Source organism: Electrophorus electricus, chromosome 2, assembly GCF_041902795.1.
Source record: "Electrophorus electricus isolate QZ-2024a chromosome 2, ASM4190279v1, whole genome shotgun sequence".
Taxonomy (NCBI): domain Eukaryota; kingdom Metazoa; phylum Chordata; class Actinopteri; order Gymnotiformes; family Gymnotidae; genus Electrophorus; species Electrophorus electricus.
The window spans coordinates 14,856,419-14,883,998 of NC_137498.1; the positions used below are offsets into that span (position 1 = coordinate 14,856,419).

Below are 27,580 nucleotides of genomic sequence, written 5' to 3' on the forward strand. Positions count from 1 at the left end.
TCAAGCTGTAAGGCCCACACCCTCAGTAACTGTCTCATGTTCCTGCCTCTTGATTTCCAGCTCCATAGCCAGCATCTGGTCACCACCAGGAAACTGGATGATCTGAGGCTCTATGCGTGAGCCGACCACAGAGTCGTCTCTGGTTTCCACCATTGACATGCCCTGTGTCAGGTTCACCACAACACCAACAGGACCACCTCGTTCTGGCAAAATTCCCCCTTGTACTAAGCAGGCCTCTAAGACTTCCTTGATTTCCCATTTTGTGGCTGAATAGGTCACCACAACGTCAAAGAAATCTGCTAGTAGTAACAGGTCTGCCTTTCTACACAGATCAAACTGCTCCAGGGTAGGACAAAGAGTAAAACCAGACTAATCAAAACTCACAATCCTAAGACAAGTGCTCCCAACACACTATGGCAAAACCCAAATGACACAACCACCCGTCCCACAAGAGAACACCACCAACCAGCACAGAAAACCCACCAAAACACACAAGGGGCAAAGAAAAAAAGGAACAAAGGACCCAATTATGCCCCAGTTATGTTACGACCCTGTCTAGGCTGGGAGGCTGTAACACAGGGTTGAGTATTACAACAGTAGAAATGAGTAACAGGATGAATAACCAGACAAAGCTGACAGCAAAGATCTAGTGAAGTTACAAGCTTTAGGTGTTTAAAGACAAGAAACTGGTGCAATTGCATCAGGAGTGACCAAGGCCAACACAACAAAACCACACTAGAAACAAAACAGCAACTGACTAAGCTAACAAATGAAACTTACAATGACTACACTGTGTGAAACAAAGATAAACCCACACCCAAACAAAAGGGCAGCCACTCCCTACCACCAGTGTGTAACTATATACGGGACAATATATATATAAGACACAAGAAACATATACTAACAAGCCATCAAACAAGGGGCAAATCCAGTCATACACATAAAGTCTAGCAAACACAAGCTCAAAATGTAGCAACAAGTCAAGAGCAGGAGCAAACTCTTCTCCAATGAGCTTTAATCCAAGCATTTTGTCTCTTCCTCTTCCTTTTATATTGTCCTCTGCTCACGGGAAAACCTGGTGTGGATTAGGAGAGAGGCAGAGGCAAAACCTGGAACACAGAATGCAGACATACAGGCGGACATAACATCACTGTCTCCATTTGCAAACCGAGAAAGTCAATATATGCAGCAGACTTGCCCTCAGGTGATGCAAGGACTGTGCTTTAGGAGCTGTGTTTAAGGCTGATTTCAATTGTCACAGGGATGATGTGAAACTCATTGTAGCATGATTGGTGTGCTAATTCATGTATTTCAAATAAGATTTAACAAAACAGAAACTCCACGAGTGCATCTGTATTTTATCTCCTAACAGAGATGTTATGCTACTTAGCTAATTACTAAAAGTAAATTCCTTCTAGTCTCCTGACAATTAAAATCCATGCAAAGAAATTTTAATGATGCAGAATTTGTGCACTAGGGACTGCTTTCCATGCTGATGTAACAGCCTACAGTGATCACGTAAAGCTCATCATATTATTCCTAGAGAGTAACATTCTGTCCCTCAAAGGCAATGAAACAAGAAAATGTTGGTTGGTGGGACTGAATTTTGCATCCTAATGGGGAGAAGACAATTCAAGCCAGTTTTTAAACTATGCCTTTCAGGCACCAAAAAGGAGGAAATGATGGATGGATCCAGAAGTCCCATTGCTGTATGGTTTCTGTAGTGTAGAGGTTATCATGTTTGCTTTACATGCAGAAAGGCACTGATTCAATACCAGGCTGAAACACTTTTCTTGGTAAATGTGTAACTGCTCTCCTTACAACTGAATGGAGGGCTGTTCTTCACAGAGCAAAGTCAGGCTCCTTAACTAATCCCCAAACTGATGAATTAAAACTCGTAGCGTAATGTCTATGCTAATTCAAGACTTTCAAACATTACTACAGGAAGTATAAACTTTAGTGAGTGTGTTCTCATTTTGTTTCCTAAAAGAGTTTATGCTAATTAGCTCAATTTTAAAAGTTACTTTCATCAAGTCTATGAAAAAATCCTTGCAAGGCAATTTCAAGCATACAGAATTTGAACTTCGGTGGGGTTGTCTGAATTTTGCATCCTAATGCTTGAGAAGTCAGACTGCTTAGCCAGATTTAAAACTATGATTTTCAAGCCCCAAAAATGAGCAAATGCTGGAAAGCAGCATTTTTTTCTGCAACTTTGAATCAGATATTTCTGTTAAATTAGAATTGTGAACCATTTAAATTTTAGGTACGTCTGCTCGTGCAACGCATTTTAGGCCATCCAACATACCCACGAAATTTGCGTAAAATTTACTAATCGTCAAAATGATTTATTGCTTGATTTGATTGGTTGATTTGACAGCTGTCAATCATCCTCGTCCGAGTCATCTTAGAAAAGAAAATTGATCCAATTATTCTAGTATAAATGTGATTAATAAATATACTTTTAAAAATATACTTATGTGGAGATGGTGGCCTACAGGTTAGTGTGGTTGAACAGCGTGAATAGGCCTAGAATTATTTAGATGTATGTTATAAGCCACAGTGACCTCTGTATACATTTCTGTAGACGTTGCCGGTTGTACGAGGTGAAATATTTGTGAGCTCCGCCAGAGGGCTCGATGAATCGTGGATGACAGTAGCGGGATTCACCCCCTCTGCCTCTGTGTGACAAATTAACGCACTTTATCTGCAGTTTAGTCCACAAAAGGTTTAAAATAAAGGGATTTATTCCCTCTTTTTGAACATTGTTCATCGTGTAACATTGCTGTATGAATATGTGAATTCCTAAATTCTCTGGCAAGCGGCGTGATTGGCAGCTGTTTCATCAAATAGAGGCGGTTTAGATGAAAACGTAGACCCCTCAGTTGCCTTATTTAGTCATCCCTTTAATGTTTAAAGGTCTGCGTACTGTGTACTGTCAGAGCTTCAGTGTTGTTAGCAGATAGCCTGGGTTTGACGCTGTTTGGCGAAACTCGTACAACCATAAGAATGATTTGATCGCCAATACTTTTGGACATCATGGAAAGGAAGAGGCTTATTTTAGCTGAAGTTTATGTGGAGTTGTTTGGGTGCTGCTAGCATAGACTAGCTTGGCTGCTAGCATGGACTAGCATTGATGTTTGCATAGCAAATCACTTGATGTTTTCATTCACTGCTGTAAAAATTTGTAATCCTGCTACAAATTGTAACTATAAATGAGAAAGTATACTACTTCTTTACAGTATTACAGCATTTACAGTATTTTCCTCAGTATTTACAGTATTAGCTACAGTATTTTCCCTTAATGATGCTAACAATGATGCTATGAAGCTAATATTGCTGTGGAACTTACTAAAGTAACTTACTGTGGTGTTTTAGCAAAAACAAACAAACAAAAACATGCAAAGTGCATGTATAGTGACTGATGACTTTGTGTGCATTTGGAGAGGTCTTTGGATGTCTAGGACACCTAGTGGGAAATACTGTGTAGCTACTTAGTCATTTCATGTATATGCTCAAAACTGTTCACTTTATTACACAAGACCCTGGTGAATCAGGAAATATAGAGGATGAGTTTACAAGGTTTAAAATAAAGGGATTTATTCCCTCTTTTTGAACATTGTTCATCGTGTAACATTGCTGTATGAATATGTAAATTCCATGTCCCTTCTCTCTCTCTCTCTCGTTCTCACACACACAATGTCCTCTATTAGTACTACAACTGACTTGTTTTAGTTAGGGAATACTATGTCTTCACTTACAGCTAACCTAAGCTCAGTAAGTAAATCATTCCTAAGTAACCAAAATATGCTTAATAAGGTCCAGCCAAATCCTGACAGCTCCTGATGTTCATCATAGTGTAAGGTGCATTATACAAGTGTCAGTCAGCAAACCAAACCAATTCTTCAGTAGAAATTACACCATTAAAACCTTTCTCTCATTCCAGAGGTCCTAAGTAAAACTACTAAAATCTACTGCAGTGATCAATGCCAAAGGAGATCAAAGTCGATAATAACAGACCTGAAATTTAGAAATATTCATATTGGGTAACAAGCACTAAACTATGAGATTAAAACAATGTATAAACAAGTGTTTCTGCATGGTCCATACAGCACTCATGGCACCAGGCATGGCTGATGAACACCATACTGGAAGCAGTATTATAAATGTTATACAGGACTGAAATCTTCTCTCATTCCAGAGGTTCCACTTAAAACCACAAAATCTACTCCAGTGATCACTGGCCAGACAAGACCAGTAACTACATCCTCTCAGAGGCCTACAGTGAGCACAGCACAGTGGCCCCTGCTGAAGGACGTCATAATTCTCTTGCTTTATGAACATACCAAAGACAACAAACCTGATCCTAGATTCATGTTTAATCTGAATACTGATGTCTATCAACAATGATCAGATCCCAGAATTCAGTGTGTGGGATTTGTGGCAGAGGGAGCACTTTCCTTTTCAGGTCATGTGACATTTTGTTTACGCTGTTTTCATATATGTGAACTCTTGTGTAAACCTGCATAGGAAGGAACTTATACATGTGAACTCTTGTGTAAACATTCATAGGAAGGAACTCCAAGGCCTGAGTCATTAGTTCAGAGCAATAAATCTGTCAGATCTGGGATTTAATTTTAAGACAGTAAATCAGTTAAGTAAGTATTATAAGATGTAAAATAGTTATACGTGCACCTAACAAACACACAGACACACACACACACACACACACACACACAGAGACACACACACACCAACATACATTCAGTCATACACTCACCCCACACCCATTGTAAATGTATAGCAGGGGGAGATCAAACAGAGTGTGATACAGATGGTAGTTATACAAATGATGGAGTTATTTTCCCAAAAGTCAAGGGAGTGGAGCATGATGCAGTAATCAGACAAGGAATCAATTAAATTTCAAAGAACAAAAAAACTAACAAAAAAAAAAAATTAAAAAATTAAAGTCAGTTAGTGATTGACTGATTAAAACATGAAGTTGATATCTGGATCACAGCAGAACCTAAAGCCCACAAAACCAAAAAAGAAACATAGACATGTGTGTCTGGGTCTGTGTGTGTTTGTGTGCATCAGCATTGGCTGTCCAGTTTTCTTGACCAAGTGTGTATTGACCAAAGAGCTGCGTTACAAACAATAAAAAAGTGAGAAATAAATAACACAAACAGAAATAAAGAAGTGAGTACAATTCTCACATCTGTAAACTGGTAGCTATATACACATATATGGGAGCAGGCATATATTTGTGAGTGTGTGTGTGTGTGTGGGGGGGGGGGGGGTAGGTGTGTATCACTTTGTACATTTAGTGTGTGTGTAAAATTATGTTTTTTTTTCCAGGTTCTTCAAATGTGGGTCTGGCCATCCTGAAGCAGCCGTATGTGTGTGTGTGTGTGTGTATGTGTGTGTATGTTTTTGTTTGTATGAATGTGCATGGGTGTGGGTGCATGTGTTTTTATGTGTGTGTATGTATGTGTGTGTGCCAAGTCCCCCCCCAGCTAGACACATCACAGATAGTGATGTCCAACAGATAGTGGCATGTCCAACTGCTGTCAGTGAACTGCACTCTACACACATTCTGCTGTCAAACTGCACCACACACCCCTTCATGATGTACTTGGTTATCAGTGGGTGTAAACAGAAACCACAACTCTCTGTCCTGCTTTGGCTCTTTATTTATGAAACAGCAATAGAATCACAGTGGAAGTGATGCATACAGCGAACAGTTTGGCATTTAACTTTAAAAGGCATGATTAATAACAGAAAAAAAATACTGCTATTTAAAGGTCAAATATCAAAAAATCCTTCAATAGAGCTACATACATAAAATGCAGAAAAATTATTCCTTGGGAAAAATACGATAATGTAATAATAAAATGCAATACATTTTTTACAGACTCATAGAGCAAAATGATGCTTGTTGGAGTCAGAATTTAGTTCTAGATTGACTAATTAATTTGACATTTACAGCATTTAACATTTTTGATTTAGCAGTTAGCCTCCTTTCTCAAGTGTGCCAAAGACATACAAGCAAAAAACCCCACAAGTTCTCTGGTTCTATATTTTGTCAGTCTTAGTCCTGCCTCTACAAGTCCTACTTTCTGCTAGCATCTAATTAGCAATTAGCAAGTAATTAGCACCGGTTCCTCTCTACCAGACCGAACCACAGCACAGATTTCAGTGCCATTTAACAGGATAGGTCGGTGAATAATCAAATTTACTTAATTTTCCCTTAACCCAGGTGGAAAAGACATGGTTGGAGTAAACTAAAGGAGCAGATTTTGCTCCTTTAATTTAGAACAAAAGCTGCTAATGTTGCTAACAGACCATGCTTTTACTCAATAAATGTATACAATGTCATTTTAGACATTTATTAGACATTTCAATATTACTTTATTCATGTATTTCACTACTTTGGTAAATTTCTTTCAATCACCAAAACAGGTCCACATGAGTAAAGGTATTTTTTCACATGAGATGAAAAATTTCCATATTCCATACATTGCTTTATGCAGTGATCCATGTCAAATTCTACCTCAATAGGAAGATAGCTGAGATTGTTTTGAACACTGTGATATCAAACATGTAAGTACCTTTAAGGTGAATTTAAGAAAATAAGCAGAACAGGCATTGCTCTGAGCCTTCAGATGGTTAAATGTCAGTAGTACACCAAAATTTTGTCACTGTAGAGCCTGCAACACACAGATCACCATTTCTGACGGCTCTTGTAAAAATATGTGACCACACTGTACTGTCATAAAAAATGAGTTAAACAACAATCATAATGTTTTTTTAGATGTTGTGATTTCTGATGGCTGGGTGCTGCTGCTCTCTGCTTATCCCAGATATAAATACCTTTGTGTAAATGAATGTATGAGGATGACAACACCTGTAGAGAGAAGGTAACACTCACCATCAGCAGCGTGGAGCACAAGGAGTAGATAAACACACACCTGCATTCTTACTGAGTTACACACACTACACACAGCTACAGCAGGACTGCTGATACACACCGTACATACTCTTCAAGACAGTCTACTGAATGACTTCACAAGTACACTTATAGTGGAGAGGAAGTGTATTCAAATGAAGAGATTCTGATAAATCTCTAACACACAAACACACACAAACTTGTTCAGGTCAGTGGGTACAGCTGATTAGATGTGTGTGGCAGGTCTGTTAAACAGGTGTGTAGGTCTGTAGCTGGTCTGTTGATTTCTCTTGGTTTTCTTCTCTACTGCAGACTAGCTGTTCCATCTCCACCAGCAGTGTTATAGTGAACTCTGCTCATTTCTGACACAGAAGCAGGTCACATGAACAATAACAACTCAGTTCATTCAGGATCTGACTCTGCACATGGTAAAATGGATGTTAATGGACACAATGAGAAAACAATCTGATTATAACAGCTTTCTAATAAGATTTTTACCTTTGTTTCTCTTGGTGTAATAAACCACAGCCACAATAATGTGGAGGAAGATCACAGTGACCAAAGCAAAGGGGATTTAGGGCAGTGTCTGAGGAGAGACTATAACAATACAACAAGCACTGACCCCAGTCTTACACAGCAGCAGAATACATTTATTTAACACAGCTGTGAACTGTTTCCTCTTCCAAACACTCCCTCTTAAACTAAATGTTAAACTAAATGACATTTACTACTAATATTATTAACATTAGTAGTAGTATTCGTAGTAGTAGTATATAGTGGGGAATCATTTTATGGAGTTGATGGGAGAATATTATTAAAGATGGAGAGATGAAAGTGAAGCGCAAATAGAACATCATATTTTAACACAGGAGCCCCGTGTTAAGGAAGGTGTGGGTGCTACTGTAACACCCCTCACCACCATCACACAGGAGCCCCGTGTTAAGGGGGGTGTGGGTGCTACTGTAACACCCCTCACCACCATCACACAGGAGCCCCGTGTTAAGGGGGGTGTGGGTGCTACTGTAACACCCCTCACCACCATCACACAGGAGCCCCGTGTTAAGGAGGGTGTGGGTGCTACTGTAACACCCCTCACCACATCACACAGGAGCCCCGTGTTAAGGGGGGTGTGGGTGCTACTGTAACACCCCTCACCACCATCCTCCTCCCCATGTGCTCCTTTGTTTGTTTTTATTCCTCCACATGCTTTGTGTTGTTCATGCCCTCACACAGGGGTCCTGTGTTTCCCCTTTCACTTACCCCCGTCACCTGGGTCTAGTCTCACCCTCATTATTTACCCTATAAAGCCCAATCCTGTACAACCACTAATGTCAGTTATTTTGCCTTAATCTCTTGCATGACATTGTGTATGCAACATTAGCACAGTATGTTCATGTGTGCTTTCATTTTCATTAAAAAATGCATCAGACCAGCTAACTCATGCTTGCATCCTGCCCCACACTCGTTAAACCAATGCGTGTTACCTCCATTTGTAGTTGATGGACTGAATGTCTTATAACCTTTTGGAGACGTCATTGTAGTAGTAGGTTTAGTTGAAGCTGTTGGACTTGTTGTGTCAGCGTCCACTGGAGGAGGATTTACAGGTTTATATGGAGCCTCTGCAAGAATAGAAAAGTGTGATCAGTTATAATTAATGAGGGTTCAGGGCTGTTATGTATTTTGTATGTTTAACTTTAGATTTTATACTACAGAATTGTATTTACAATTTGTACAAACAAAATTGTTCAGTTTGCTGTTTGGTTTGCTGTATGTCAGTGGTGGTAAAACAACAGCAAAGTCTGAGGTTACAGGGCTCTGTACTTCCTTTATGAAGCAGGAAGAATTGCTTTTTAAAAAAAAAAAAAATCAGTAATTTTCTGTGAGCAAATCAAATAATTACAGAGAGGCAAGGAGGTGGGACGTAATATTCTGTCATATTTTCTTATTGATTCTTAATGTTTGGTGCCTAAAAAGCCAGAGCTGTTTATGAAATTGTGCTTTTTAAACCTCATTACACAGTATAGTCAGCCACAATTCTGGTGTGTTTATACTCCAGTTTCAAATGAAACTCTGACGAACTTCTATCCGCAACACACACAGGATGTTTGTGTGGCTTAATCTTCCAACAAAAGTCAGTTAATAATTCAGTTTTACACAGCTATTTTCTAACCTCTCTTTATCCCCTGGAATTAAACAGGCCATTTCTGTTGCTGTGCCTTTAAGATGTAAGATAAATGAGCTCTGTTCTGATTGGCTGCCCTGTATTGTGCTTCATTTAAAAAGCACTAAGAGCTGAAATATGTCTGAGAACTGCAATGTAGGTGTTAGGGGTTAAACTGCTAAGGCCAAAGAGGCAGAGATAAGGAAATGAGCTGGTTCTCATGACATCAGAGAAACGGTGATTTCAAAACAGGCTATTTTTACAGATTATATTCCATATATGGACTGTAAGGAATAGGAGAATAAACAATGTGTTTTGAAAATTTAACAATCTTTACATATTACTTAAAATGAAATTACTTTTCATTTGAATAAAGTGAGTGAAATTCAGTTTTCCATGATATGGGCCCTTTAAGGATATGAAACCAGATTTGACTTTGGCAAAACCAATAAGCAGAGTCAATCTTCTCTGTTTGTATTTGGTACCTTTTGCCTTTATCACTCTAGGATGGCACTGCCATCCTGTGGGAGAAACTGACTTGGAGAACCAAGATGGATGACGCTTGTCCACAAACTGCCTAATTACTACTTCTTTGTGTGATATTCTGTGCAGATGAGTTTTTGACCGGGACAGATGTATAGAGAATAATTTTTTTTTTTTAAATTTCCATCAGTCATTCAGTGTTTTTGTTTCAATCTTTCCAAGAGATGACATGGGGGTTTAATCATGAAGTTAGCACCTTGAGATGTAGATATCAGTAAAAGGACTGAATAAGGACGGACTTTAGTAGAACATGTTGACCAATTGCTGTGGCAATACATATGGGAGGTGAAAGACATGCATGCTGGGAATTTTCACATTTGTAAACTCATTGCTTTGACCTCAGAGACAAAAAAAAAAAAAAAGACTAATTAAGAAAACTGTCTATAAACTGGAGTCACTGGAGTGAATGTGACAGAATCCATGCTGCCAGAGTCAGTTAGTTGATTGACTGATTAAAACATGAAGTTGATATCTGGATCACAGCAGAACCTAAAGCCCACAAAACCAAAAAAGAAGCATGGACATGTGTGTGTCTGTGTCTGTGTGTGTTTGTGTGTGTGTGTGTGTGTGTGTGTGTGTGTGCGCGCAAGCATGCATGAATGTGTTAGTGTAGGCATGAATGTGTGTATGTGTTTGTGTGCATCAGCACTGGCTGTCCAGTCTTCTTCACCAAGTGTGTAGTGACCAAAGAGCTGCATCACAAACAATAAAAAAGTGAGGAATAAATAATACAAACAGAAATAAAGAAGTGAGTGTGAGTGTGTGTGTTATTATTATTATTAGTATTCGTAGTAGTAGTATATAGTGGGGAATCATTTTATGGAGTTGATGGGAGAATATTATTAAACAAATGCATCTTAAATTCAGTGGTAGTTGATGAACAGAATGAATGTGGGGCCTCTGCAAGAATAGAAAATATGATGAGTTGAAAGTACTGAAGGTTCTGTGCTTTCATGCGTTTTACATGTTTACATTTATATTTTGTACTACAAAACTGATGTATGTACAGTTTGTAAAAGCAAAAGTCTTCGGTTCACTGTGTTACTGGTGGTTAATAGGATGGCTAAGTGTGAGGTTACAGGTTCTGTAGGTGCAGTGTGTCCTTCAGTCATTTTCTGTGAGTGAATGAAACAGGGACTGCTGGGTCAAGTCCTCATGGAGTGGATTAGTCTTCACCTGAGCAGAATAGCTGTCCCGGGGGGGGGTCTCTCTCTCTCTCGCTCTCTCTCTCTCTCTCTCTCTGCAGACATGCTCCCTCATTCCTGGCCTGGCTACCTCCTGTCACATCTCTGTTGTGCTTGGACTGACACGACTTTTCATTGTTACCCTACCAGTCCCAGTGTCTGCCTTTGTCTGTTCCCATTCATATCTTTGTAACTGTCCCAATCCCAGCTGTGGTTCGGTTCCTGTTATCCCGTATCCCGTGCTCCTACTCTCAGCCGGGCTCCCGTCCATCCCACTGCCCAAGCTGGAACCCAGTCGTCTCCTGTCCAGCCTGCTGTCAGGTCTCTGGTTGTGGTACAAAGTCCTGTTTCCACCCCTCACCCGATGGACTTGCCCCTTTTTTTCCTCCTTTCCCACCTGTCCTTGTCCAGATTCCCCAGACCCTGCTGTGTGACGCCGGGCTCGGGCTCCCTTGTTAACTGTTATGCACGTCAGGAGCCCCGTGTTAAGGAGGGTGTGGGTGCTACTGTAACACCCCTCACCACCATCACACAGGAGCCCCGTGTTAAGGAGGGTGTGGGTGCTACCGTAACACCCCTCACCACCATCACACAGGAGCCCCGTGTTAAGGGGGGTGTGGGGGCTACCGTAATACCCCTCACCACCATCACACAGGAGCCCCGTGTTAAGGGGGGTGTGGGTGCTACCATAATACCCCTCACCACCATCACACAGGAGCCCCGTGTTAAGGGGGGTGTGGGTGCTACCGTAATACCCCTCACCACCATCACACAGGGGTCCTGTGTTTCCTCTTTCACTTAGCTGTCCATAGGGTCTAGTCTCACCCTCATTATTTCCCATATAAAGCCTGAACCTTTCCAAACACTAATGTCAGTTATTTTGCATTAATCGCATGTATTACTCTGTGTATGCGACGTTCACACGGTATGTTCATGTGTGCTTTCATTTTCATTTAAAACCGCATCAAAGATAAATCACGCTTGCATCCTGCCCCACACTCGTTAAACCAATGTGTGTTACCTCCATTGGTAGATGATGGACTGAATGTCTTCTAACCTGTTGGAGACGTCATTGTAGTAGTAGGTTTAGTTGAAGCTGTTGGACTTGTTGTGTCAGTGTCCAATGCAGTAAGATTTACAGGTTTATATGGAGCCTCTGCAAGATTAGAAAAGTGTGATCAGTTATAATTAATGAGGGTTCAGGGCTGTTATGTATTTAACATGTTTAGATTTTGTACTACAGAACTGATGTATGTACAGTTTGGCCAAGCAGACGTGTTCAGTTGTCTGTGTGTCAGTGGTGGTGATACGTTGGCTACGTCTGAAGCTGCAGGACTCTGTAGGTGCAGTGTGTCCTTCAGTCATTTTCTGAATGAATGAATTAGGGACTTCTGAGTCAAGTCTCTCTCTCTCTCTCTCTCTCTCTCTCTCTCTCAGTGCATTTCAGTTCAGTAAGCTTTACTGGCGTGACCATATACCACTATAGTATTGTATTATTGCCAAAGCAGCGTTATAACATGAACATTACACAACATTACAACCTTTGCAATTATGGAAATTAAGAATTCTGTTATGATAAAGAACTTGAAGAGAAACTGTAATTGGGCTGAAATAATAATAATTGGAAGAAGTAAAAGGGAAGAAGTGAAAAGAAAGAGAAATAAATAAATAATAAGGATGTAAAATAATAAATAGTTAATAATAATAAATAGTTAGGTAACTTTTATAAACTGTGTGTGTATGCGTGTGTGTGTGTGTGTGTGTGTGTGTGTGTGTGTGTATGCGTGTGTGTGTGTGTGTGTTTGGGTGGGTTAATCACTGTCCCTCATCTTATGGCAGGCAGATATGCATCACCCAGCTAAAGCGCTGCTTTCCTTCTTTTCGCCCAGTAGGATGGGCAGTTTCAGTGTTAGACAGACACTTAAAGTTGGGGTGGATCGTCTCAGATTTTGTAAAGTAAATTTTCCGTATTTGGATACATTTTTCACATTCAGTGAGGAAGTGCAGCTCTGTCTCTACAGTGTCATATTTACATTGCTGACAGAGTCTCTGTTCTCTGGGCAGCCATGACATTTATATCAGCTGGTCTGGACGGCCAGGCTGTGTTCTCTGAGTCTGGACTTTGTCAACGTGGTTCTGTGTTTAATGTCAGTCACTGTGTACAGGTCGTCTGCTACAGTGTACTGACGTTTTAGGGCCAGATAACGCTGCATTTTGCTTTGTGCTTGTGTTTGTGTTCCAGTGGGTGATGTAGTTTAGTTTGTGAAGTGTAATAATTTGGTTTGGTCCGATTGTACTTCGGACTGGTCCTGATGTGTTAGTGTTAGTGTGTGTTAATGAACAGCACCAGCTGTGAGAGGAGACTCTTCTCTGCTCTTATTTTTCTTTTTTTATTTTTCTTTCTATCTCTCCCTCTCCCCCTCCCTCCTTCTCTCTCTCACCCTCCCTCCTTCACTCTCCATTTATCCCTTTCTCTCTCTCTCTCTCTCTCTCTCTCTCTCTTTTTGGGAGTGAATGAATTAGGGGCTCCTGGGTCAAGTCTCTTCCTCTCTCCCTCCTTTCCTCCCTCCCTCTTTCTCTCCTCCCCTCTCTCTCTCTCTCCCTCTTTCTCTTTCTCCCCCTCTCTCTAGAGCAAATGAGAACAGTAGTAACTAAATAAGGAAACTAAACAAGTCGTGTGTAATATGGGTATACAACTGACTAGAACCTAAACAGGACAGAAGACAAGAGTCATTAACTACAGGCATGAAATACAAATACAAACAGAAGATGTAACTAGAAACAGACAGAAGTAGAACTGCAGATCCTGCCGCTGGATAGATTTTTTGTTTTATGTAGTACAGTAGTTATTGGTACAGATCAGTCACTATATGCAGTCAACAACATTTCATACATTAAATACACAAGAGGTTGGTTTACCTGTTACTTGGAGTTTGACCTCTATAAGATAATCACTGCTGATGATACACCTGTACTGTCCCCCGTCCTCTTTAGTCAGACCAGATATGAATAGAGAGAAATTTCCTGGAGCAGCAACCAGCTTAATTCTATCAGTGTAACGGTTTGTCTGGTCAGTTGGGTAGATGACATTAGATTCTTCTATAAAACTCCATCTGATGGTTTTTGGCTCTGCCAGCAGTTCAGTGCAGTAACACGGCAGCAGGACAGACCCTCCCACGTATCCACTCAGCACTGTGGGAGGATTCACAACATCCTTGCAGACTAGAGAGAGCAGAAACACTGACATGTTACACTACTGTTATGAAGTAACCTGTACAACCAGTGACATTATTCTTTGAACCATCATATGAAGACAAAACAAATACATTTGGGAAATGTTTAACATCCTTTTGTTACAGAATTTATGCAAGTTTATGCTCTCTGTCACATGCATTAAAATATAAATGGATTAGAAGAATCTTGTAGAGTCAGTGGTTCTAGCCCATCTGGTGTAATACACAGTTAGTGTTAACCATCCTCCAACTCCAGTCATGGTCAGTGTCTGACCACTGAACCACTGCTGGCTGGATATCTTTCACTGGCAGAACACTCTCAACCTACCAGTAGCACTGAATCCAGTAACACTGCTGTACCTGAACCACTCATACCAGTACAACACCCACTACCAAGCCTCCAGCACTGTAGTGGGACTGACGTGTGGAGAATGGTTCAGTATCCACATATAATGGGACATCTGTGGTCAGAAACTGACCAGTGATATCCTGCGTGCAGGGTAACACACAAACTGTGTAAGACACCAGGTGGACACAGTCTGTAATTATACCTACACATTCACTTATTAGAGGTACTGAAAGTGTTCAGTGAGGGCAGGTGAAATGTATGTTAGTTGTGTTTAACTCTTCTAGACTGGTGACAGAGGATGTCTGGTGACTAATATCTGAGGATAATGTGGTCCACATGTTAGATAGATAAATATGTAATGGTGTTTCTCTATTTTTAAATGTCCTGTTTTTGAATTTTAGTAAAATGTGATGTATGTGTGTCTAATAAAGTGTGTGGTGAATGTATTTATATTACATTTATATGTATGTTTGAAAAGCGAAGTTCATGATGGAGATCCACCAGGCGAAATCTACTTAGGAGATTTTAATTTGTCTGTGTTTCTGAATAATATTTTACCTGAAACATAAAGTTTGATGTCTTTGTGTTTATTCCCTTTAGTTTGACACCTGTAGTCTCCCTCATCCTCCTCAGTCAGGTGTGATATGAGTAGAGAGAGATTTCCTGGAGCGTGAGCAGTACCCAGCTGAAGTCTGTTTCTGTACTGTTCACTCTCACTGGAGAGGTCTGTATAACTGGAGTTTTGGTGTTTCTGCCAGGTGAAACTCTCAGGTCTGATTTGTGGGTCTGTGCAGGAACAGGGCAGTAGTACTGAGTCTCCTGCGTATGCAGTGATCTCTGTGATCTTCTGATGTTCCAGTGTACAGCCTGCAGAAACACACCAGTAGAAGACCTTCACCATCAATCCCCTCATGTGCATGTCCCAACATTTGAGTTTCATCTCTTTACTCTTTTCATCTCTTTTCTCTTTAACATGGCTTAACTATCTCAAGCACACAGAGATTTGTGATTGTTCAGAGTAACATTTACTATACAACCATGTACTGACTACTTACTTTACTCTGATTATTATGCTCTAGTCTGAGCACTGAATCCGATATGCATGGGTTATATGTAATTAGATATAACTGCACCACAATGACACATTGTGTTCAAGGTTTGGTTTACAACTGAAAGCAGCCCAATAACCAAATCTTAAATTCTACCTTACATGTTCAGGTAATATACAACACACACACGCGCACACACACACACACACACACACACACACACACACGCACAATTTTATTCTCACCACCTACTTTATTAGAAACAGTAACATCACCCATTGGCACTAGTGTCCACATGTGCCTTTAAAGTGCCTTTTATACGTGGTCAGAGATGTCGTCTCTAACTGAACTCCTATAGATGTTTTCAGTGTTTCTTATAAAGTAGCTACTGAGTAGATATTTGATGATCTACAGAAGTAGAGAGAAGGTAACACTCACCATCAGCAGCATGGAGCACAAGGAGCAGATAAACACACACCTGCATTCTTACTGAGTTACACACACACTACACACAGCTACAGCAGGACTGCTGATACACACCATACACACACTCTTCAGAACTACTCTACTGAATAATATGACAACTACAGTTATAGTGGAGAGGAAGTGCATTCAGATGAAGTTCTGACCAACGTCTATCCCCAACACAGACACACATAAGTAAGAATGACAACATTCTCACTCACATATATAGTGATCCTGTAGGGTTTAATACATTGTCATTTGGTATGTCCTCTTTCTTCTTTATCAGTCAGTGATCTAGCAGATAGTTTCACATCATAAGTGAGAACGTCATCATTGTAACTTGAACGTTTCAGTCCGTTGTCATAGAGACAAAATGTGATTGCCAGTGGGAGTGACCTAAAATGACCTCCCTCAGTGCTGTTTGGTCAGTTCATTTCTCTATAACACCCAAACTACTTCAACGGGTCAAAGGGATCTTTTCTATTACTAATGAAAATAGCAGGTGAAGCTAAACCTGCCATATTATGAGCAGAGTTCACTAAAGCCCTGCTGGTGGAGACTGAAGAGCTAGACTGCAGTGGAGAGGGGCCTAAAACAGGCTGCATGAGGCTTTAGAACAAGAAGACTTTAACAGATGATTAAAGGAGTATTTTACTTTCAGAGCATTTTTATTACCCACAATGCAGTCCATGAGAACTTAGTGAGGATTTGTTCCATTCATGTTCAAATTGAGTACTGGATCTTTCCATATTTGGTGGACAATTTGTCTGCATGATTGATGTCTTGTGCTTAGTAGCCAAAACTGGAGCCGGCATTGTAAGAATATCATTCCACCTCTAGGAATGTGAACTCTACTCACACCACAGATGTACTGTTGCTTTCAGCATCTACATATTACCAAAGGCCTGTTCCTGTTAGTTTTACTCTTAAAATGTGAAAAGAAACATCTTGCATGAGTTCACTCTTAATCTAATCTAATTAGTCAATGGCAGGTAAATTGTGTCTAATAGTCTATCTGTCTGCCTCCTGATTACTCACTACCGGAAGCAAATTTCCACATTTTTTGCATTCTTGTCTGTTCAAGTGAATGAACTTTTTTGCCAGGCAGATTTTACTCATGTGCGGTGTGACTGACACTTTACACTGAAAATTCAGTGTCTGATGCTGCCTTTAAATTTAACCTAAATAGGGGATGAACAGTGACCACACATTTATTCAGTGGTCTTGGATCTGGAAGCATATTGGTCAGCACTTCCATAGACATTACAGAAAATTCTAATTTAAAGACTCAACCCAACCAGCTACAAAACTGAGCTAAAAAAAAAAAAAACAAAAAAAAAAAAAAAACAAAAAAAAAAAAAACGCAAACTTACAAGACTTTGTACATAAATGCTTCATGAACTACAAATTCCATAACGCACTCATAAAGGTAGCTGAGAAATGTACACACTGAGAGAGACTGAGCTACAACTTCATTTATCATGACATGATTTTCTTGGTTGAAATGACATAGTATAACATATTCATATGTGTAGGCCAAACTCTCATCTATGAAGTCTTGATCTTGTTTGCCCCAACTGCTGTGGTCATCTGTGGTCTCTTGCATACATATTGTTATTTATCAGTTGTTATTCAGGACTGCAAATCACTCTTCTATGAGCTGTGGGTTCCTCTTGGATGTGGTATGACAGGGATGCTGCTCGTATGTGGTCACTCTTTGATTGGTCAGTGGTGGACAAACTCTGCTGTTGAACAATCAAGATTGTAAAGAAATTCTGAACCGTGTGGCGTTAATGCTGGAGCAGAGCTGAGAGTGGAGCTGGAGCAGAGTTGATGGGCTGAAGAGGTACATTTGGAGAAATCTCTCCCTTAGGCTTGTTCTTGTTCTCTCTCTCCCTCCCTCGCATTCCTGCCCTGGCCACCCACTTCATCTTGTCATGTTCTCTCTCTCTCTCTCTCTCTCTCTCTCTCTCTCTCTCTCTCAATGATCTGCACACTGTGCAGTTTTCAGAACGATAATGTGAAGCGGAGGCAGAACTTGACGCACATGTGTAAACGAAATTCTTTATTTCCAAAACAGGTAGACATAACGTCAAACGTTACTAAATGATGCAAACTAAACGGAACACCACAAAATGGCAGAAGAACGATCTAAGAACTGTGCAGAAACCAAAGAGTGATATAACGTTTGATACTAAGGCATCGAAACTCAGATCACACAGCGTCCCGGAGCTTGTATCAGTTTGTCGCGTCTACAGACCGGAGCATTCCCCGTTTCCCAGGCAACCTAGTAACTTCCGGGTTTTCGTCATTCTCTATGGGTCCCTGTCTCCTCCCCTTTGTCTCCAGCTGTTTCTAATTTATCCCTGATTATAGTCTTATAAAACCCCGTCCCTACGTATCGTGTTTGTCTGTTATTGTTTCTCATGACGCCTTCGTTAATATGGTTCTCTCGGTTGTTGGTTAGTTCGCGACGGTGTTGGTTGCGCTTTGTCATGGTAAGAGTGTTTGTCTTTCATTTAGTTTGTGATAAGAACCTGTGTTGCTCCTTACTCCTGTTTTGTTTGTTTAGATCTCATTTGTAGTCTCTGTGTTTGCCGTCTACGCAAGGATGAGGGTGAGACTGTTTCCTAAGTTTGGTACTGTTCTATAAGCTATAAAACAAATTGGAAATGTGGAAAATATAGAGGCTAAAAGGGAGAACAAATGTTTCATACCGTCAACCCGTTCTCTCCCTGTGTAGTTTGCAACATTTTACTATGCTGCGTTTTCATATAAAAAGGAAAAATGATTTTAAACAAGTTAATTCAGAAATTGTATGTCTAAACATTACTGATCATCAAAAAACCTATTAAAAAAATTAAATATGATGGCGGTGCAGTGTTATTTCTAGAGCTGCGCAGTTTTGAATCTATGGCTGCTATAATTTCTAAAAACCACCAGGTGTCGCTGTTTTGTCAAAAGCTTTCGATGCTTCGAATCCTTTAGCAGTACAATAAGGAAGAACCTCAAACGCTTCACAGGACTTCGTCTGCACATCATTGCCGATAAAAACACAGCTACAGCAGTAACGCTGCTACACATCTTATACACTCTACAAAACTAGTGTACTGAACGCTCTGAAAACTGCAGATCAGACTACAGTCTGTCTGTGGGAATCACCACACAACTATGACCTGGAACTCTACAGCTCTCTCTGTAGAACTCCAATGAAATTCACCACCCACTAATGTCCATAGTAGAGGGGAAGTGTGTTCAAGTGCAAAACAAATTAATCCTCCTCTTCCTTTTTACATACAGACTAAATCTAACAGTGTCTTTCTAGTGTCATCACTTCCTCCTTTGCTGCCCAGTGTTCAGTCCCCATCCTCAGGAAAGTGATCCTGCAGTAAGAAGTAGTGCTACACAGTGATGTGGTCACATCATTTCACACCTGCACTTAGTGATCAGAAGGCCAAACTGAATGTATAGCTTAGCAAATATTAGAGAGATCAGACAAGAAGATCTCTAGACTACATGCTGCTCAAAATAAACATTGCTCATTTAATCAGGTAAACCTGAGGATTGTCTGATAACTTTCATATTATTCATAAAGTACAGGTGGAATGCAGACATCTATGATCATGTTGTAATTTGTCATACGCTGAAGTAAAAACTACTTAAGAGAAGCTGAGAGATCTACCATTGAGACAGAATCACTAAAGCAGTCAGCAGGGGCTTGTGCTCCATGTCCAGGGTGGCTCTGTGGCTCCTTTGTGACTGTTTGGACCATCACTAAACACATTTGCTAATTACAAGAGTTTCTGATAATGGCAACCATCTAAAGATCACTTTAGAGGTAGACTGTTTGATGATGAATATCTGTAGCATAACTAATTTAGGCTGTGGGCTAGTGTGCACTACAATGTAACAACAACAAAATAAAATAAAAACTGAAAAAAAGGGCCAAAAACAGCAAACATACTAAAAAATTTAAAAAAATGTATAAATGTAAAAATTGAGAACAGGAATAGAGAGTGGGCTTCCTTGCCTAGTGCCTCTGTGACATTTGATGTTATTGCATTAGTACTGACCTTTGGTGTGGTATAAAGGATTTTACACAATGTGAGGAGAAAAACTTCCAGTTTCCTTTATCGAAAGCCTTCTCTGCATCCAGTGTGACTATAGCAGTTTGTAATATGTGGAGTGAAGTGTAATGCATTTGGTAAAGTAGTCTACGCATGTTAATGGTTGAGTGTCACCTTTGATGAAACCAGTTTGATCAGGGTGTATCAGTGATGGAATATGTTCTAATCTAATGACTAATGCTTTGCTAATTTTTTTTTGTCATTTTTTGTTTCAATGTTTCCCTAGAGATGGGGTTTGTACTTAGAGATGCAGGTTTCATAAAAAGGATTGAATAAGGACGGACTTTAGTAAAACGTGTTCAGAGTTGTAGACCAATACCACAGACCAAACATCTTTCAGCTCCAGGACAGTCTGACTGCTGTTCAAGGTACTGAAACTGCACCCTTCAGCCAAGTTCAGAACCTGTGCTGTACACAGCTGCCCTGCATATGGCTGCCCAGTGAGACCCAGACAGGAGCCCCTGGTGCTTCCTCAGCTGTAGCTGTAGCCACTCACCTTCCCATCTCACCAAATACTAAACGCCTTTAGAGGGGGCGCATATCCTACATTTATCCTTTCTTTTATAGTTTTCTTTGGTGTCCTCTTACAATGTTTGTGTGGCTTGATCTTCCAGCAAAAGTCAGATAATAATTCAGCTTTACACAACTATTTTCTAACATCTCCTTATCCCTAAGAATTAAACAGCCCATTTCTGTTGCTGTACCTTTAGAATGCAAGATAAATGAGCTCTGTTCTGATTGGCTACCCTGTGCTTCATTTAAAAAGCACTAAGATCTGAAATATGTCTGAGAACTGCAATGTAGGTGGTAGAGGTTAAACTGCTGTAGGCCGAAGAGGTGGAGATATGTAAATGAGCTGGTTCTCATGACATCAGAGAAGCAGTGATTTCAAAATGGGATATTTTATAGATTAGATTCCAAATATGGACCATAAGGAATGGGATCTGGACCACTTGTCTTGCCAAATGTATTTATTCAAAACTAATCCAACTCTTTATCCTTTAGGTAGTGAGCTCCGCCCCTCCTGAGGTCTCCATGGTAGTATAGCGTAGTACTGTCTTGGATTTGATGGGTATGTCAGAATTCATGAGATCAGAACTCACTGTAGTCTCTCCCCCAAACCCACACCCACTCCGTATTTGGGAAAACGCACAGAAGCACCAAACACATACATCATACACCACATGTAAAGGACTGTACCACCATCAACCACAATGAGGTGTGACCTCTGACACAGGCAGCTGGATACAGAAGTGGGTAGTGGACAAGAGCTGCATCGTACACAGAATGAACAAGTGAGGAATAAATAACACATGGATGTGTGTCTTCATGGGCGTTCATGTTGTTCACAGGCTTAGAGAGGAACAAAACAGCAGAATTGTAAGCCCACTAACCCAAAAAGGAAGCATGTACATGCGTGTGTGAGAGTGTATCTGGGTGGGGGTTCTTGTATTTACAAGTATTATTTTGAATGGACATTTACTGTGTGTGTAAAATGATGTCTTTTTCCCAAGTCCTTCATATGTGGGTCACTGCAGCAGCAGTGCATGTTTGTGTGTGTGTGTGCATGCACATGCGTGTGTGCGCGTGCGCATGTTTGTGTTAGGTGTGTTAGTTATGTATTGCTAAATTGTTAAACAGCGCACCAAGTGTAGCAGTACATATGCGAGGAGGAAGACATACATGCTGGGAAACTACACTGTCTTTATGGTATTATAGTTTTTTGCAAGACACAAACCAATAACTCATATAGCCTGTCTACTGACCTGCTATACAAAAACAAGTACCTTCTCTGATTTACATTCATTTTGTAATTCTAAAACACGTTTTTCCAATATGCTAAACACAATTCTCTATATTATACACCTACTTTAAAACAGAAATACCTGTTTCTTATAGAAAAGCCTCAAATGCAAATGATAAATGGATGTATCAATTAACCAAACCCAGGACTCATAAGTGAAGACACTTATGATTGATTTGTACCATAAGACATCAGAGCCTGAGCAATATAAAGAGGCCACAGGTTAGCTATATTGGTTGGATATCAATGGAGGCCAGTATTTGACAGAGAGGATGAGGAAGCGGATGAAGACAAGGAACCATCACGGATGAGATCTGGGACACTTTGGTTGATCATATGGTTAAGCATGTGTTGTGTTTCAGGAAAGCTCAGCAGGGGTCCAGCCTAATCTGAGTCACTCAACTATAGTCAGGGTCCCTGAGCAGCATGGGAGTGATATCACAATGTGTGCAGCCATTAGCCAGAGTGATGGCATTCATTATCATGTCACTCTTGGTCCCTACAACACTGCCCACATGATCACCTTCCTCCACACACTACACAACAGACTCTTTCCCCATCACTAGGGGACTGCACCAGAGCAGTCCAGGTTTGTTGTCATCTGCAACAAGGTAAGTTTCCACCAGGCTGCTCTGCTCCACACTGAACACTCCTGATTTGTTGTGCATCACGCTCCACCACACCCTCCATTCCTAAATTCTATTGAGGAGTTCCTTTTCAGCATGGAAGGTCCATGATCACCAACCCCACATACACATACGCCTTCTCCAGGTGACGGAGGAAGCTTGTGGTGACATTGATGATGGAGCATGTCAGGGGTGGATACGTCACTCCAGATGGCACTTCCCCTGACTGTCTGGCCACACATCACCTGTGATGTTGATAAGATCTTGTAGCCAAACCCATGCAGGAGACAAGATGCAACCTAATTTTTGTTTCATTGTTACAAGCCTATTTTGTTATCTTCTATGTATTACAGTATATACAGCATGTGTCTTGCAGTAATGATCATGCAAAAAATTGAACTTTCCCCTTGTAATTGTGTTTTACTTTATGGTGTATGTGTACTGAATATGCATACATAGTCTGTATATTTGTGAAAATACGTGTATGTATGAGTACTATGACAAGCTAGTTGCCATGTACAAAAAGCCATTAATGTTATATTAGTGTAGACGCTTGTCGCAAAAATATCATTTTGGAAAGAGTTGAAATCGTTTGGATGAAGTGTTTGCTTTTTCAGGAAGCATGTGACATTTTGTATGTCAAAATTCATGAGATCAAAACTCACTGTCTCCCCCAAATCCACCCCCACCCCCCACCTTGGGCAAACAAACAGAGGCACCAAACACACACATCATACACCACATGTAATGGACTGCACCATATATACAGTCAACCACAATGAGGTGTGACCTCTGTCACAGGCAGCTGGATACAGAAGTGGGTAGTGGACAAGAACTGCATCATATACAGAATGAACAAGTGAGGAAAAAATACCACTAACAGAAACAGTGTGTGTGTGTGTGTGTGTGTGTGTGTGTGTGTGCGCGCGCGCGCGCGCAGCAGCATGGGCTGTCCAAGCCTCCTGACCAATTGATGAACAAATGAGGAATAAATAACATAAACAAGTGAGCACATTTCACATACCACATTACAAAAAAAAAAGAAAAAAAAAAAACTAATACATTTATAAAAACAATGCATAGACTTATAGAGCAAAATAATTCTTGTAAGAGTGACAATACTCTGTACTCTGTTTCTTAATTTTGTCAGTCTTAGTAATGTCCCTACAATAAGGTAGGAACCTTATGCTGGTCTGAAGTAACTAATTAGCAATTAGCAAGTAATTAGCACCGGTTACTCTGTACCGGACCGAACCACAGCGCAGATTTCAGTGCCACTTAACAAATAAAGTCAACAAATTTACTTTATTCTCCCTTAACCCGGGTGGACAAGACATGTTTGGAGTCCATATTTCGCTCCTTTAGAACAAAAAGCTGCTAACGTTGCTAACAAACATTGGAAGCCAACAGCAACGACAGCTAATAGGATTTGTAAATAAGTCAGATATCGAGCTACATGTCCTCAAACCTCATCCAGGTCGCTTCCCGGTGACGTGTTTCTTCACTTGTCTAGTTCACAGTGAGTTATACGACACACCGACTAGTCTGGGAGACATTTATTAACACTTGGATGCGGTTTGACCGGCTTGAGAGAAGTTTGTGGGCATGGATTTACGAAGGCTATATTTGAGCTGCTGTTGACCTCCAGTGTTTGTTAGCAACGTTCGCATTTAACAGCTTTTGTTCTAAACTAAAGAGGCAAAATTTTGACTTCAGACATTTCTTGGTAGATAGACAGAATCTGGGGTAAGTAGTGAGCTGCTGCTCTCAGATATAAATACCTTTGTGCAAATTTAATGTATGAGGATGACAACACCTGTAGAGAGAAGGTAACACTCACCATCAGCAGCGTGGAGCACAAGGAGCAGATAAACACACACCTGCATTCTTACTGAGTTACACACACTACACACAGCTACAGCAGGACTGCTGATACACACCGTACACACTCTTCAATACAGTCTACTGAATGACTTCACAGCTACACTTATAGTGGAGAGGAAGTGTATTCAGATGAAACTGACAAACTAACCACAACACAACACACACCAAATATAGAAATGCGGTAGGTTTTGTAAGTTGTCATGTGGTACGTCCTCTTTCTTCCTTATCAGTCAGTGATCTATCAGATATTCTCACATTGTCAGTGAGGACGGTCTCATTCTTAGTTAAGTGGCTCCGTCCTTTGTCATAGAGACACGATGTAGAAGCTCAGGGGGTGAGACCCAACATAACCTCCCTCACTGCTGTTTGGTCAGTTCATTTCACTACGACACCCAAAGTACTTCAAAGGCTTATTAATGAAAACAGTGTAACGCTTCTTACCTGGAGTGAGGAACAGGTGCTACGGGGTAACCGCGATGCGTGGAGTAAACATGGAGAGACACACACACACACACACACACACTGTTGTGGGCAATCTGAAAGACTTTTATTCTCTCCTGGACCACTTCAAGCCATCATTGTACTTATACGTAAAGGAAACAATAAAAAGCACCGTACAGCGTTACCAAAGAAAAAGGAATGTTGAGAAGACGAACAGAAAGGTGACGGTTCTCCCCCCTCTCACACACACACACACACACACACTCTCTCTCAGTTACTCAATCTACATAACCATAAAGCTCCCTCTTAAAGGCGCAGTACAACTGTATCTGTTACAACAGCATGTGGAATTACAGCAGCCACAGTACCGGCTACCTGAGACTTTCAAATTGTTTGAACAGATATTTAAAGGAGCATTTAATTTCAGAGCATTAATTTTTTACTCACAGTGCATAAAACATAAAACAGGGTGTATTTTAATTGCACATGTTCAGCTTGTGTGATTCATTTTCAAATTTGATGTGGAATTTGTTTGCAGGAGTAACGTGTTTGTTGGTCAAAAACTGGTCTTCACTTTGTAAGAATGTCATTCCACCACTAGAGATGTGAACTCTACTCACACCACAAATGTACTGTTGCTTTCAGCTTCTGCATATCAAAAGCCTTTTCTTGGTCCATGCAATAATGCACAGGCTAAAGGTATGGATTATGTATGTCAATAAAAAACATCAATTTTATAGAAGGAAAATTGGACTTTTAAAAAATCATTTATCAGTCTTAATAAGAAATTTGTAATTTTATAATACCAGTGTTGCCATATGATTTACGTAAAATTGTAACATGGGTCCACCTAGTGGTAAAACGTTAATTGCAGTTTTTACTGGATTGTAACTTAATTGGTGGTTTGAATTTTTTTTTTACATGTAATCTCATAAGAACTCAGTTGATTATCCCACATTTTGACTCTATTCTCTTAATTATGAGTAAATACAGTGCCTATTCCTACAAAGGCATAATGATCTATTGCACTAATGTAAATTGTACTGTACTGTTACCGCCGCCAAGATTTATATATATTCAGGGAAACCACAAAGGTGTAGCGGAACTAAAGAAATTATGTGTGACCATGGGCTCACTCAGAGGCCTCAATCTCCTTACAGTTACTCTGTAACAAAAAGTCCCCTGTGCACAAAGGTATTATTAAGTAAAGCAAAGCACTTCTGAGAGAGTTCTGAAGTCCTAGACAGCCTGCCTGCTGCCCATGGTGCTTAAATTATAGTTAGTTTCAGCACCAAAGACAGCCACAAACAGAGCCATTTAGTAAATCTTAGTTCTTTTTTTGTTGTTGAGGTTGCTGTTCAGTTTCCAGTTTTGTATGAAGGATTTACTAAAGATGCATGCTAAACATATATTCAGTGCTAACATTTATCTCCAGTTGTCTCTCTCAACATCTCAACAAGCTAAATTCAGTTTTACACAATCAACACAACTCAGAGTTCTTATTCTATATGTTACATTCTACATAAAATTCACCAGGTTGCCTTTACATTATGTAATGATGTCATTAGTTTGATGTTAGATTATTAGTTATTATGTGTATGATGTCATATCCTGAGTTATCATTATTTTGATTCATATTGCTAAAAAGGACACTCTGGGAGTAACATTAGCTACTGTTACCTTAAACAAAAATCAAGAGAATGCCAGATTGATCCTTCCCCAGAAAACTGTTGAAGCTAAAATTGTCCTGGGGAAATGTTCCTGTGGGTTGTGGCTGTGAATTATAAAAAAACGACAAACAGTTCACAGTGTGAACCTTCATGATGGAAAAAAAAAATTCCTACTTAGTGTCATCAAGGAATGTTTTACAATGTAAGTAGATTTTCCAATAGTTAACTAAATGGTGAAGTGTGTGACAGGAAGTTAATGTTTATAATCTCTCTTACATTATCCTAGGGGGAAATATAAACATGCTGTGACACTTCAATTAAGTAGTATTAAGGCACACCTCAAATCCACCATATGTACCTCATCTCCATCAGGTGGACCTCCACCAGGCAGACCTCATCTTCACCAGGTACACCATATCTCCACCAGGCAGAATTTAACTCCAACAGGTAGACATCAGCTCCACCAGGCAGTCCTCAGCTCCACTGGGAGGTCCTCGATATTGATGAGCAAGACACTGCAGCAGCTGTTTTCACCACAGTTAATACTGTGTTCCACTGAATAAATGATGATTTGATAATTATTACAGTCTGTAATATGTAAATTAGAGTCACATGTAGCATTAGCATTCCTGCTCAAATTCTTAATCAATCATTTCATACACATGTATCACTGAATCCTGTGGAACTGGAAAATGTACAAAACAGACATGGCAAGGAGACAAATGTAATGACACAAGCTTCCAGTTTGTTTGCTCTTCATGCATGCTGGCTGACCATGAAGGACGGTCCACAATAGTCGGTGCCAACTCTCAGACCAAATCAGGTTTCACAAAACAGGTTATTGAACTTGTCCTGAACTTGTGCCAAACCAAAGTATATTAAAAAAAATCTCACAAGCTTAGGTCTGCTTGCCTGATCTTTTTAAGATAGCAGAAAAAGTACAAATACTCTTTAGCTAATTTTGGGATCAACTGAACACTGGACACAACATTTGAACATTTGACTCTTTGTATGTAGTTTAGCTAAGAACATGATCATAAGAAATCTCAGTAATACTGGCATGTCAGGCACTGAAGAGACAAGCCTCATATCCTTATC

General features: G+C 40.2%; 1 protein-coding gene across 1 annotated transcript in view; it reads right to left on the reverse strand.

Moving 5' to 3' along the window:
* LOC145643470 (polymeric immunoglobulin receptor-like) overlaps positions 1 to 27,580 on the reverse strand; it is a 94,028-nt gene continuing 66,448 nt past the window's right edge. The window contains exons 3-4 of the mRNA XM_081694743.1: positions 14,975 to 15,283; positions 1 to 266 (exon numbers count right to left, since the gene is read on the reverse strand). Coding sequence (XP_081550869.1) covers positions 1 to 266; positions 14,975 to 15,283 — 575 coding nt within the window. The remainder of the gene's footprint in view (positions 267 to 14,974; positions 15,284 to 27,580) is intronic.